The sequence below is a fragment of the Piliocolobus tephrosceles genome, unplaced genomic scaffold (genome assembly GCF_002776525.5).
Source record: "Piliocolobus tephrosceles isolate RC106 unplaced genomic scaffold, ASM277652v3 unscaffolded_41, whole genome shotgun sequence".
NCBI classification, from domain to species: Eukaryota; Metazoa; Chordata; class Mammalia; order Primates; family Cercopithecidae; genus Piliocolobus; species Piliocolobus tephrosceles.
In genome coordinates, this window is record NW_022325420.1 from 1,139,093 (window position 1) to 1,153,998 (window position 14,906).

General features: G+C 33.2%; 1 protein-coding gene across 4 annotated transcripts in view; it reads left to right on the top strand.

Moving 5' to 3' along the window:
* The window catches only part of PTPRZ1 (protein tyrosine phosphatase receptor type Z1), a 194,208-nt gene that overhangs the window by 123,311 nt on the left and 55,991 nt on the right, over positions 1-14,906 (top strand). For all 4 annotated transcript variants that reach the window (XM_023223492.3, XM_031935097.1, XM_023223493.3 and 1 more), the window contains exons 9-11: positions 4,898-5,082; positions 6,380-6,506; positions 13,156-13,202. In XM_023223492.3, coding sequence (XP_023079260.2) covers positions 4,898-5,082; positions 6,380-6,506; positions 13,156-13,202 — 359 coding nt within the window. The remainder of the gene's footprint in view (positions 1-4,897; positions 5,083-6,379; positions 6,507-13,155; positions 13,203-14,906) is intronic.

The window sequence follows — 14,906 nt, forward strand, 5'->3', positions numbered from 1 at the left end:
CCCCTTGAATGTAATGTGCTACTGACTCATAACTAGTGTCATTGTCATGTGTATGTATGGACAAAAAGCCAAGATATCACAATGAATATGGCATACTATTCAAGTTTTTCCTGTTTAAGGTGTTTTTAAATAATTGTTGAATAGAATTATGGATGCACTTCACATCTCACTTGCTAGCACTGTAATATATTTAATGCAAACTTAAAAAAACCAAAACAATGAAAGATAAAATAGTTGTCAAGTCAGAGTAGCATAAAGGGAGTGTCTTTGTAGCATAACATTTTGACCTATGATAAATTTTCTACAATTTCCTGAAAAACATCATGATGAATTATACACTAGTAGACTTACCTTCTTGAAGGTCAGTGGGTTGTTAATAGCATTTGTTAAGGTTACATGTATGTAAACACTGTACGGCGACTATATTTCAAAAAGTGAAATGAATATTATTTACTTCTTAGAAGATTTTGTATTACAAATTGAACTGTTGATGAAGTCACTCTGTCCCTAAAGACTGAGTGAAAGAGGCAGAAGTCGAAAGACTTGTTTTGGCTATTAATCTAAAGTGAATATGTAATCATTCAGAAGTACAAAACAGGGATAGCTGTTTTCCAATTACATTCAACATTTGTGTAAATGTTTACATCAGTTGTATTAGGATCTGCTACTGCCCGAGGAGAAGTCACAACCTCGTTGGTTACCTTCTGGGTCTGTAAGTCATTCAGCTTTTCTCCCAGTAGTCATTGTCTTCCTACTTTTAAAAATGAAGGTCATAAACTTCAAGTAAGGAAGTGGTGTACTTATTAGCATGTATTTATGAAACACTTTTGTCATGAGCTGTGTTATACTGTACAGAACTTCAAATTAGTGGGAAATAACTGAGTGAGACCTAGTGTAGTCTCGGGTAATTATGACATTTTCTCTGCCACTCCCTAAGAATCACCTCCCTGCCATTTCGTATCAATCCACATTTTACTCCTAATACCTCAAGCTAAGACTGCGCCTTCTCCCTCAGGACAGACTGTGCTTCCTCCAAGGCAGGCTAGAGAGCAACAGAAGTGGAAGGAGTCTCCTATCTCCCCTTGGTCATCTGCATCAACTTTCTTGATTAACAAAGATTTGTCACAGCCAAGGATTTGTATTTGTATTTCTCTGTCTCTGTTTTTTTCTTTTTTTCTTCATTTTTCTCTCATGTCACTCAGTGCTTTGCTTATTAATATTTTGGCACTGGTTCCACAGATCATGTCCATTCCTACGTAGTAGGTGTTCACTCTTCATTTAAGTAATGAGAGGATGAATGATAAAGCACAGGACTTTGTGTCAGCTAAAAGCTTAAGAAGCTTATACCATTTTTAGTAGGAAATGTGTATAAATTTGAAAAGAATTTCCTAATGTGGCCTAAATGGCAGAATTTTTGGTAAGTGTTTTATACATTCCTCTATCGGCGGAGTGCAGAATTTAGAATCTACAACCACTCGTTCCATCTGAGAGCTTACTAAATCTAAGTGTTTGAAAGCTATCACAGGAATGGACATACTAAAGGCTGAGACACTACCTCCTTCTTCTGTATGTCTAGAGTGCCTAGAACCAAGCAGATGAGAGTGGAATGCTAAAAATAAGTTTTTAAAGCAAGAACACGTATAGCTCCCTGATAAAGGAGACTACATTCTCATTCTTTATAGTGAGGATTCTTTGCTCACTGTTCATGTATAGTACAGTACCGTTTACTTGTACTCTGTGTGACTTGACATGGGTCCCAGACTCACAGCCAGAAGCCTGCACAATAACCAGAAATTAGGTTCTTCTTCTCAGCCAGTGTCTCCTGAAGAATCAGTAACTATGACCCAGATCACATGTAGATGTGGAAAGGAATCAGTATGTGAGATGTAGTCCTGAGGGAGGGAATGAAGCTTCAACGGTTTCGAACTTCTCGTGATCAGGAAAATTGTATTTTTGTTACTATTTTACTCTATAGCAGCTTGCATTTGATGTCTGAGTACATATTCATCTGGAAAAACGTTACTGATTTTCAGTCCAGGAAACGTACCTTACAGAGTACATATGCTTCTAATAAGATAATTGGGCTGGCCCAGTGCGGTGGCTCAGGCCTGTAATCCCAGCACTTTGGGAGGCCGAGGCGGGAGGATCATGAGTTCAGGAGATTGAGACCATCCTGGCTAATATGGTGAAACTCCGTCTCTACTGAAAATACAAAAAAAATTAGCTGGGTGTGGTGGCGGACTCCTGTAATCCCAGCTACTCAGGGGGCTGAGGCAGGAGAATGGCATGAACCCAGGAGGAGGAGCTTGCAGTGAGCCAAGATTGTGCCACTGCACTCCAGCCTGGAAGACAAAGCAAGACTCTGTCTAAAATAATAATAATAATAATAATGATAATAAAATTTAAAAAAGATAATTGAGCTGATTTCAATAGGAAATATATGCAAAACCTGGAAAATTTAGTGTCTATTAATCTCTTCTTCTGTGGTTATTCCATGGTTTGAACACCAAATAGTGTATATAGAATTAACTAAATTGTTATTTGAAAGATTCAGTTCTATCTTATAGAAAGGAAACCCTTTGGCAAGATTATAAACTATATATAGAAATATAGGCTTTTCTGTTAATAACATTCTAAAGTATGTATGTTTTTCACCATAAGATCCTGTGACTCCACATCTAAAAGAAAAGATTTACCTAAAGCTTGATAGCGTGCAACTGTATTGTTGATTATCAATAAACACAAGTATTTAAAAAATACATTTCTAATTAAAATATAAACTCAAACTATTAAACAAATAGCTAACAAACTCTTACAAGAAGTGAAAACCTATGGGCAAGAAAATATAACTTTCTTTTTGGAGCTCTACTTTATATTAATGTTGCTACTATTAAGGCGAGACATAGACATCCAACCAAAGTAGTTTCTGCTATTTAGGCAGAAATATCCTTTGGATATTTTGCAATGAATCCTTTTATTTTTTTCTCAAGAGATTGTTATGCTTTGTATATATGCATAAAATTAATGCATTTCAAAACAGTTTCATCTTGAAGAGTATAGTTCACTTTAAATCATTCCCATTCTGTAAAAAAGTGTGATTGCTTTTTCGAGGACAAAATCTACAAATGATATTGTCCAGAGTAACCGCCAACTTCTCTGAAAGTGAACTTGGGATTCATTAGAAGCAAGAAGGAGGTTGCTGCTCCAAAGATATAAACGTAAATAGCTCACTTGAGACAATTTGAAGGTCTTCTGCCATCTGCTGGACGTCGGTAGAAGTCTCACTCGGTAGAGTAACATCATGTAGTATAGACCTAAATTAAAATACATTCTCTCATTCTGAATTCGTGTTTTTTGATAATGAAATAATTTTTCTTTTATTTCTAAAGGAACACCCCAACCTAAGCCCTCCCTAAACAAAAAATAACATCAAAGGTTTGAAGTGAAAAATAATTTCTAACTGATATAAAGCTATACACGTATTTAAAAGGTATATATATATTCATATTTTAAAAATCATTTCTGTACTACTGCTAGCATACTGTAGATATGGTACATATGCTATGCCACTGCTAGCATATTGTGCATATGCTAAAATTGTGACTTAAATATATGTAAAATTTGTTTCCATTTATAAGACCAATTGTTAGTTGTGGGTGCCCTCCTGTGTTCAGGAGGTGAACTGCAAACTAGCAGAGACAAGGCGTTTTGGTCACAATCAGCGGCAGTTGTTAACATATTTTTGAGTCCTTGTAGTTTTTGTATCAGTGATGACTGATTTACCTAAGTCTACCACATGCTCTCATCGAGTGGCTTTGTAACTTCAGGTATCACCTGAAAACAAAGGCCAGATTCTGTAAGTATATTAATTAATATTCAGCCTGAGAGATCTTTCTCTCCCTCTACTTTGCAAATCTGTCTGGCCTGTGAAGAGATATCTATTACTCTGCTTCATTAGTAAAATACCATAAAATGTTATAGTTTTTCTCCTCCAAATTAGTCCAAACTATCACATTAGAAATGCATTTTGGAAAGTACCAGGGCACTCTCTGATGAGACTAAATTTGGGGCATGATTCCCAGCATGGGCCTGAATTCATTTTAAAAAGTCTCTGAATGATTTTTCATAATACTGTTTTTTCAGATGAGACAAACAAGTCTTTTAATTCCCTAAAATTATTTTCTTAATTTACTTATGGTAACAAAATGGGATTTTTGTCAGCACATCTGAAAAATACTGAAATGGCAATTTTAGGTTTTCTTTGGTTGGGAATTTTTAATTAGTTCAAGGATTCTTTAAGAACAAAATGTTCCAGTAATAGTATGTCTTTCATAACTGAAATTATCCACATCCTGAACTGAACAGATTTTCAGGTACCAAACAAGAGAAATTAAGTCACCATGAACTTGCAGATATTCTTTGTTCATTTATTTCTAAAAATGAATCTCTGTGCCAAATATATTCAAAACAATTTTCTAGGCAATATAGAACTACAGAGCTATAGTTCTTATGTTTATAATCCACTAGAGGAGTCAAGATTCGTTGAGGAAAAAATAATATGAAAGTGTGCAAATGATGCAGTAATGATGATAAAATAGATGATTGACAATGACAGAGATCACTTCAGTAGAGGTTAATGTGTGTAATGAAGGAGGTAGCGTTTGACCAAGACCTTTCCAGAATGGAAAGCTGGGATTTGAACAGATAGAGTTAAGAGGGGAGGAAAGAGTGCTTTAGATATAGGAAATGGAATAAGCAAAATCTCCACAGTGGGAAAGTGTAACTTTTTACTTTATATTGAAATAAAACACAATAAAATTTTTATATAATATGTTTTATTTATTCAAGTCCTCAAGGCTAAGTTCTATCAACAGCTGTACTTTTTTTCTCTCTGAAGTTTGTAGTTCAGAACCAGAAAATGTTCAGGCTGACCCAGAGAATTATACCAGCCTTCTTGTTACATGGGAAAGGCCTCGAGTCGTCTATGATACCATGATTGAGAAGTTTGCAGTTTTGTATCAGCAGTTGGACGGAGTGGACCAAACCAAGCATGAATTTTTGACAGATGGCTATCAAGACTTGGTAACTATATGATCAGTTGTTTTACATATGGTAACATTATAATTTAATTTCCAAGGTAAGAATTTACAAATGGTTGTATGTTATTTTCTTCCATTACTTTTAGACTTTATGTGAAGACGGGGTGGGCTGAATATTTTTAAATTAAAAAAAAATTTTAAATTAGAAGCTATACTAAATTATGTCAAAAGTTACTTTTAATTAAATGGATAACATAACTTTACCAACAATAACATTATAGAGTAGATACATATGACTTATGAACTGGAGATCATTTAGTATGGCCTTTCTTAAGATTGCAGTTGTAGAACAGGGCCAGAATCTCAGTGCCCTGATACATTTTATATTGTGTCTTCCATTATGCTATATCAGCACAGGAAAAGTAGAGTAGGGGACATACAAGTCCTCTTTGTTGTACCAAAAAATTTTCAGATAACAGCTGGGAAGTCATGATTGGGTCAGAACTTTGGGGATGTAAGACAAAATTTCTTACAAAAGATCCACCCCTGCCTCCCTCCACCAGCGCGTGCGAATAAGTACAGATTCTTTTTGTGGCCTGAGCGTGTCAATATTAAACTTTGCCCTGGTAGGGAAGTGTTGGCCATAGATTAGGGTGTAGTTGACAAACCTTCATCTGGATGTCGGTCCAGAAAGTCCCCACTGCAGGTTCAAGGACACTGGACTCTGCCTCAGGCACCTGGAGTCCTGCAAGTCCTGGGAACCTGCGTTTAAATAAAAACTCATTGTTAATTATGTTTCATATCATTTGGACAAAATGGATAAAATTTTAGTAACCTTTTAATTCAGTTGCCTAGAATATGGAGACACAATGATCTGTGAAATAAATGATAATAAATATGTTTATTTCATAATTATGTGAAGAAGATAATTATATTACTGTTCTTGCATATATATTGTCAAGAAAAAGCGATGTTAGTTGTTCACTTCTTCACATTGCTCCTTATTTGCACATGCTTCCCATTTATTTGTCTAAAATATTAATTTTTAGTTTGTGGTACTCATTTATGAATTTGATGAGTTCTGGCTAAAAATGAAACTTCCTAAAACTAAATCTGATTTTTAAAAAGCAAAAAAAAAAAAAAAGCCTAGTTTTCCAGTTCTTCATAATTCACAAATACCACAAGTTTAACTAAGCAAGATTACATAAACTTTTCCTTAGGTTAATAAAATAGAAGTATTTTCCATGGACCAGGGAGAAAAGTTTTCTAGGAAAGATACCTAGTGTATTAGTAGTCCTATGAGAATAACATTTGTATAATTACTAACATCTTTATTTTAGGGTGCTATTCTCAATAATTTGCTACCCAATATGAGTTATGTTCTTCAAATAGTAGCCATATGCACTAATGGCTTATATGGAAAATACAGCGACCAACTGATTGTCGACATGCCTACCGATAATCCTGGTAAGTACCGCCAGACACATCTATATATTAGCTCAATAAATGAGGTTAGTTTAATTACTGTATGCATTGATGCTTTCTCTCTAACTTTATATTCTTTTAGCCAAAAGGCAAAGTGATTTTCTCTTAAGTCTGGATTGCCAGGTAATTTTTTGAGACATGGGACCCATTTCTCATTCAGCAGGTCTGGTGCAGGACAATAAGTAAATTTATCCCTAGTATTGGAGTTTACCATTTGTAAAATAAGAACGACTAAACATATTTATAATATTGTAATGATCATCAAATGAAAATTGCTATGTAAATGTTGAGACTGTTATTTTGGATAATTAAGAGTTGGTTTAATTTGTATTTATTTCCTTTTTTCAGCCCCCAAAGCATTATGTAGTAAGTATATACATGATCCTAAGGCCATGTGAAGTACTTTGAAATATCTATACAAAGCATCTCAAGAGTTTGTCTTAGATCTATTTTTCTACTTTTTATAGTTTGGTTTTAGGGAGTGGGGTGTTTTCCTCTTGGTTGATTGCCCTTACTCTTTCCCAAAAACAAGACAAGCAAAAGTTGTTTCTACTTGTGTTTTATTTGCATGCACCTTCTCTAAATATATGGGGAAATCTTTTGATCTTAGAGCATATGCAATAACTGAATCAAATGCTGACCATTATAATTTGACAGTTTAAAATTATTAAGTTAGTTTTCCTCTTGTTAGTATAAGCAGTTTTAAATAATAGACTAGAAGTATATATATGTATATATACCTCTACATATGTATAATCATATATATGTGCATACATACATACGTAAATATATATTCTTTGGTCATCCATATTAGGAGCCTACTCATTGAAACTTTTACAAATTTTAATGGAAGTGAATGGTTACAAATTATATTAATTATAGTCTATTTCAGTTTTACCTATGGCAGGAAAACTGATGTGCACGGTTTGCATTGCTGTCTAAATGCTGTAGCAGGGACTTTAATCCAACATGAGCTTAAATAAAGTAATTGCTCATTGATCACCTTACTATAGCTGTTCTTACTAGTTGACTTTTTAAATTAAAGACTATATGTCAGAGCATCAGATATTGTAGTACTCATCATTCCAAACTACAGGCTATAAAACTTGCCAAGGTATCTCCCAACTTGGTATTAACAACTAATGAATATTACTACTACCATAATGGCAATATCATTATTTAATATTTCTTATGACCTGCCTCATGGCCTGGGTATAACCGTCTTTCTTACTGCTTTTATTTAGCGTTGTTTTTCAAAATCAGGTTCTTTTTTAATGGAATGTGAGCTCTAAGTCTTACTGGAAGTGAGTATCAAAATAACTGACCATGATTTTAACTATGCCATATCATACTACACCATTGCATGGCAACCCTCACCAAAGTTCCCCACAATAAGCTATCCAGAAAATGACACCTTTAGCCATATAACTTTGATCATGTCGACCAGCACCATATGTGAATTGATTGAAATATGGCATATACAAAAATCTCTTCTATCCTTATTTATGCATTTTGAGTATGAAGTATATTGAACACATTCACTCAATTTTGTTACCTTGATTTAATTATGCTACTCTAATTTCATACATAAAATAATTTCTCAGGAGTTGGCAAAAAATTACTACTTTTACCCATTTATTTTTACACTGTTTCCTACTTTATTCCCTATGCCAAAGCTTTAAACATTCTGAATTTTTTTGGTCTTTTTCTTTTTTGGAGAAACTTATTGCATATGAAAGGAACAGATTAAATATGTATTTTCTCCATAAGTGATTTCTGAGTGATCCTGTAAGACTGACTTTATATTGGCACAAAGTATAATATTCTTCTATCATTTGTTGTATTTTCACATTTGTACTAAATAATAAATATTATTATAACTTAAAATTTCTATTTATTTAAAGGACCGGGACACTATTGAACATTGTAATAATGAGATGCTTGTTTGGATGCACCATTAAATCTCCATGGATGCCTCAGTCTCTTAAGGCATTTTGTATAGTGATGCTGTGTTAGTAAAAGATGGTATTTGATTTGATGTTTTCATATGCTATGCCTCTTAAAAGCCAAGGGTTACAAACTTAGGTAGATTATTGCCTATTATTTCTACCAAAAATTCCTGCATCAAAAGCCTGTTCCTCCAAAGTTTGGGATTATCCTATTTTTCAATGGAAAAAATATTGGTTTCTTAGGAGTTACTCTTTCTGATCTGAAAGGCTGCAATGGCATTTTTCTCCACATATTTATAATTCAGTATTGAAATTACATTGTCTTATATATTGTTTCTTTGGTAAATATATCCCAACGAAAGTCTTGACAGTAATACTATCTTGTGGCTTGGTAAAACAGGTTTGGTGCCTACAAGATTTGTGAATTTTATTATTTGTGTGACTAATATAGATGTAAGTGGCTTTTGAGTTTGCTGCTTATTTCATGGTTTTTATTAATACCACTTGGTTTCTGTTAATCGTGCTGTTTTATTAGCTTGGTAACTGTAATGTAGCCTATTTAATTATTCTGTTATTATTTAGGATAAACTGTTTACTAAATATTATATTGTTTATTGCTTTTGTTAAAAAGAAATGAAGACGGTAGTTTATAACTGCTGTCATTCTTTGATAGATTTCAAATATATATATATATATATATTTTTTTTGTCTTTTTGTCTTTTTGTCTTTTTTTTTTTTTTTTTTTTTTTTTTTTGAGGTGGAGTCTCGCTCTGTCACCCAGGCGGGAGTGCAGTGGTGCAATCTTGGCTCACTACAGCCTCCACCTCCCAGGTTCAAACGATTCTCCTGCCTCAGCCTTCTGAGTAGCTGAGATTACAGGCACTCACCACCATGCCTGGCTAATTTTTGTATTTTTAGTAGAGACAGGGTTTCACCATGTGGGCCACGCTGGTCTCGAACTCCTGACCTCGTGATCCACCTGCCTCGGCCTCCCAAAGTGCTGGGATTACAGGCGTGAGCCACCGTGCCCAGCTAGATTTCAAATATTTTAATCAGTTTCCCTGAAGAAAAACTCAGTCTTCCAAATAGTGCCTTTAACTTCCTAAATTTGATAAAACTGTGCATTTAAATTAACAATTTGCTTACATTATTCTTTGTACCTTTTAATTACACTTGTGTACAAAAATATCACCATAAGCTAGTGCACATTAAGTATTATTTCAAATTGCCATTTAAAAAAATGTGTAAGTTTGCATTCAGAAATTAAATTTGTCAAGGAGCCTTTTTAATGTTAAAAAGAAATGTGTATTCTTTTAAAAGACTTCTTAGAGAATTATATTTATGAATAAATAATTTCATAAATATATTTATCTTATTGTTACTAAGTTAATTATGTTTATTTCTCTTATATAAGATAGAGCTAATTAACATACAGTTATGGAGGGATTATTTCAGTACATGTTTTAGGGCCTTGATAATTATATGTGTTAGATTTAAATACATGATGAATTAAATCAACAGTTTACTTGTTACTGTGTGGTTTCAGTTGTATAACAATTTGTTAAGTCACCATGCATCTGTCCTTACTCTACCTGTACCATCCTTGCTATTAGTGTTATTACATTATTATATGCAGAATTATAGCTTGAAGCAGTTGCGGTCTACACTGCTTTTATTTTGTGCACTGTGAAACTTGGCTTATCTTCAAACAATTAAATAAGCCTTGCTTGCTCACCTACGTCAGTGTTGCTTTTTTTGTGTTATAAAAAATTAATGTGTTCCTAATGTGCTTTTTTAATCTAACATTACTTGTGTCCCAAAACAAAACCAGAATGAGTCAACAGTTTTTGTTCAGTTATTACAAAAATGTGAATTTAAGTGTTCACTCAAAACAAAAATACTGCTAGTTCTTCACTATCAGACTTTTTATATCCTTTCTGGAGTCTATTTTGATGAAGAGAGAGGATTCTATAAATCAGTATAATTTTTGAACTATTTAATGTATCCGTAGTGCCTGACTCCAACCAGTGGTTACTAAAATATCAGTTATTACTTGTGAGAAAGCAACAGATTTAGGGGTACCCAGTATGAGAGCTTGTGCCCATCAGCAGAGCTAAACTTTTGAGTTCAGGGTGTTTAATGAACAGATCCAGAATTATGGCTTCAAAATCTTTAGGAAGACGGAAACAATCTTTCAAAATTATTTTATTTCAAAATTGTTCTGAGGAGACTCAGCAAAAGACCTCTGGATTCTAAGAAATAGAGGTATTGAAGTGTTCCTGGGAATTTCAGTCAGTTCAAATGATCTCAGTCCAGTTGGAAACCAGAATAAAGAGCCTTCAAGGTGGGTTTATACGCAGCAGTATGAATGTGCCAACACGTGGGGGTGCTTACCCATGAGAGTGCCAAGGAATGAAGGGAGGCTCAGAGACCTGCCTAGGACCACACAAGTTGCGCCAGAGCTAAGGAGGCCCAAAGAGAAAGTGTTGGTTTTATTACAGTAAGCAGCAATCCAATTATAGTATAAGTCATTAATATTCGGTAGGGGATGTGATTGGATTAAAACCCTGTATTGTAATTTACTGAAAGGAAACCATAATCCCTATAGTTAGCTGATGCTCTGGTAAAATGATAAAAATAAGTCGAATGCGATACACACTAAAAATATTGAAGAAAAAAGGAAATAAATCCTCCATGTGATAGTTACACATACCCTTCCTCAACCCTTATTACGATTAAATAAGAAAATTATATTTGCCCATTAAAAGTATGAAGTTAGGTGGAGTTAGACCATTTTAAAAAAATTTTGAACACCTTCTTAAGCATATTGAAACAAATGGAAAATAGTTGATATATTTTTTTCCATGGCCTCTTAACAGCGGAAAAACCTGCAGTATGTGTACCACTAACAAGTATTTGATTATGATTTGCCATTATGAGCATTAAATATTTCAAAAGTCTATGAAAAAGTGTGGCTACGCTTCAAATTATTTTCAGTAAAACTAGGTATTGTCTAATGGGCTTAATTTGAAGATTTTTTACATGCATGAACTTCTTTAGTCATAGCTTTTAGAAAATCATATGGAAGGTCATTTGTCTGTCACAGTTGTATCTCATTTTTAAATTCACATGTATTAATTTGCATGGCGATTACAAAAACACAAGTGTTTGAGATGATTGAAATCACTTTAGTTTAGAAACATAAAAAATAAAGAGCATGAAGAACAGATGGTTAAGTAAGGATTTCATAGGAAGAAAAATAGAAGGAGACCACTAATGATCGAAATAAAATTTCCAAAGTCCTTCATGGTTAGTTTTAACAAGAAAAAAAGTGAGAATTAAAAATAAGATTGTGATTGTTTCTAGTGAGTACTTTCCTTTTTAAATTACAGGAAGTTGTTTACGTTAAGTAATTTTGAAGCAGCTAAGTTGTCAAAAGTGTTAACTTTATCTGAATCTTCTTGGGAGCTAAGCATGCTTAACAGATTTTATGTGAATTCTCATTTTACAGTTTTCAATATATTAGTACCCAGGAGTCTTGATAAAAATAAACTCAAGAAACTTTGTGTTGGAAAACAGACCTGGGTATGATAAACATTTAATGTTGGTTCAGTTATACCTTGAAATTTCTATAGAGTATACATTTCCTTTGAGGACATAAAACAGAGAACATAAGCAGCATTAGGATAGTGCAGAGCATAAATTGTGGCGATAGCCTGAGATTCCATAAAGCCATGGGAGTTTGAAGAACATCATTATAATAATGCTCAAACCTCACAGTTACTTTGTCTACCATCTTCTTAATGACCCAGGCAGCTCAGACCAAGACTAAAGAAAAATTCTCCTCTGGCCCCTCAGTAGTAATGTGGTAGAGTGGCTAGATTCCTTCTTAGGAAAAGAAAGAACCAGCTTAGTCTTCCCTGACATTCTCTGACAGGTCCTGTTTTAGCACTGAGATATTCATGTGTTGATTCTGATTTGTTGGGACAAACAGACTTGAATGATCCTGGTCATCAGATTCTTTAAGTAAACAGCATTAGCTGAGTTTCCCTGGGGAGAATGCACAAGATTCACTCTGTTAGTTCTTCTTCTTCTTCTGGAACCTGCTGGAAAACACTCTTCATTTTACCTGTTGCAGCACCCTGTATAGAAATAGGTATGAGGCCAGATTTGAGGAGTAAAGATAATTATTTGCTCCTCAGTCAAAATAGAAACTTAAGGAAGAGGTAGCTGAATAAGAAAATAAATTCTACCAATTCTCCAGAAAATCCCTGGCATTTCCCCAGCCATGCTTTTATCAGCCCTGCTAAGGATGAAAGTAACTCTGCACTGATGAAAAATTATTTGCGTTTCTTTACACTCAGTTTTATCGGTTTCACTGACCTCCTCTCCGTTCTTAGCTTCAATCAGACTTGGGGGAGTGGGGAATGGGGAAGGGAGTGGAGTGGGAGGTAGAGATCAAGATTTGGGTAGAGTTACATATAAGCTCATGTAGTGTTGTGTTGTAGTGTTCAGTAATGTTGAAAACTAAAATTTGGAATTTTTATTGTGAGAAAGTCTATATTTTCAAAGCTGACATTAACTTTTGGTTCTTTTTAATTTTTTCTTTCACCAAAAGGTAAATTCACAAAGGCTGAAATAGTTGAATAAAAACTTTAATAATTTTGTTTTTAATTTTGTAGAACTTGATCTTTTTCCTGAATTAATTGGAACTGAAGAAATAATCAAGGTATCATAGCCATTTTTATATTCAAATGTTTTAATATTCAATGGTCTATTTTGAATTGTTGCTTAGGTGTTAGGTATTGCCACATGAATAAAAGTTGTGTTTTACAATTCATTGTGGGGTTAGTTGCTAAGCTTTATATATAGATAGTCACATAATTGATATACATGATTCTCTTATGAAGAAGTTGAAAGATGTTTTGATTGGTATAGTACTAAAAAACAAGAAATATAAATGGTGATGAAGAAAAAAACAATGAACTTTAAAAATAGTTATAGCTATGCACTACAGCTATAAACTTGAATTTTTTTAGTGTCAAAATTTTTCTGAAGGAACTAAAATTATATTTAACCAGTTCTTAATATTGATACAGTTTATATATAAATAACCAATGTTGATAGATCAACGATAAATATGGCCCAAAATATAAACTATATATTTTTTTTGCCCATTTAAATTGTTTATTATTTAATTTGATAAATATTCATTTACTCGAAGGACATTGTGCTGACAACAGACACTTATACTACGAGTAGTCTATACTATTTATAGATAAAATTTACAGATATTTGAGACTATAAATTTTAACATTATTTTATTTTTTTAAATAGAGAGGAAATGATTGTTTAATATATTTTATATTTCATCATATGCCCTAATGTGCTTTTCCTCATAACTGAAATTATGTATTTGGTTCGGGTGCTATTGTTGATGATAGTATGAATGTGTACATGTGTATAGATTGTGTAGGAGCTGATAAAAGTGTGATAACTAGTGCTGTTATCCAGCAATAAATAACAATTAGGTCTTTCATAGGTAAAAACTATCTTGATATTTTATGTATTTTATGGCTAGTCTCTCTTACAAGGGACTATTTTACCAAAATGACCAGTCTACCTTTTTACAGTAGTTTATAGATTTCAGCTAAGAATATCTTTATTTGTATGTGTACATACATGTTCACATGCATATATACATCATATATATGGATATATATATATATCCATATATATATACACACATACATACACACACCTACAAGTGATCAACAGAATTAAGTCATAAAAGAAAAAAGATATTATATTTATGCTGAGTTGTTAATTCAAATAATTGGTCTGACACATTGATGTAAGCCCTTTTTTCAGTATTTGGTAACATGTAGTAGATGATATTCTGTTTAAGTTCCATCTCACATATTATGTATTACACATCACAAATTTTTTAGAAAAGACCAAGGAATGATCAATTATTTTTCATAGTAATTCCCATTACCATGATTCATGATCCATGATCCATGCTTAGTTACTTTAGTTACAAGATCCATGTTTAGTTATTTTTCTTCTCTATTGCCATTAACACTAAAGCAACTTTTACCATAAGCCTGCAAAAGTTATTTAAAATCTTCCAATGTTAATTACTAGTAAATTTCTACATAAAACTATAAGATTGTATTTAGTATATGTAGCTGTGTGAATAGGCGACACATGTGACTTTATATAAATTTTTAAATATTTCCCATTTTTTAATGAACATATACTTCTACTTATTTATGAGGTATATAGTGATCAAATCAGGGTAGTTTGCATATCCTTTATCTCAAACATTTACCATTTTTCTGTGTTGGAAACATTTGAGATCCTTTTTTCTACCTATCTGAAAATATATATTATTGCTAACTATAGTCATCCTACAGTGCTATCGAACACT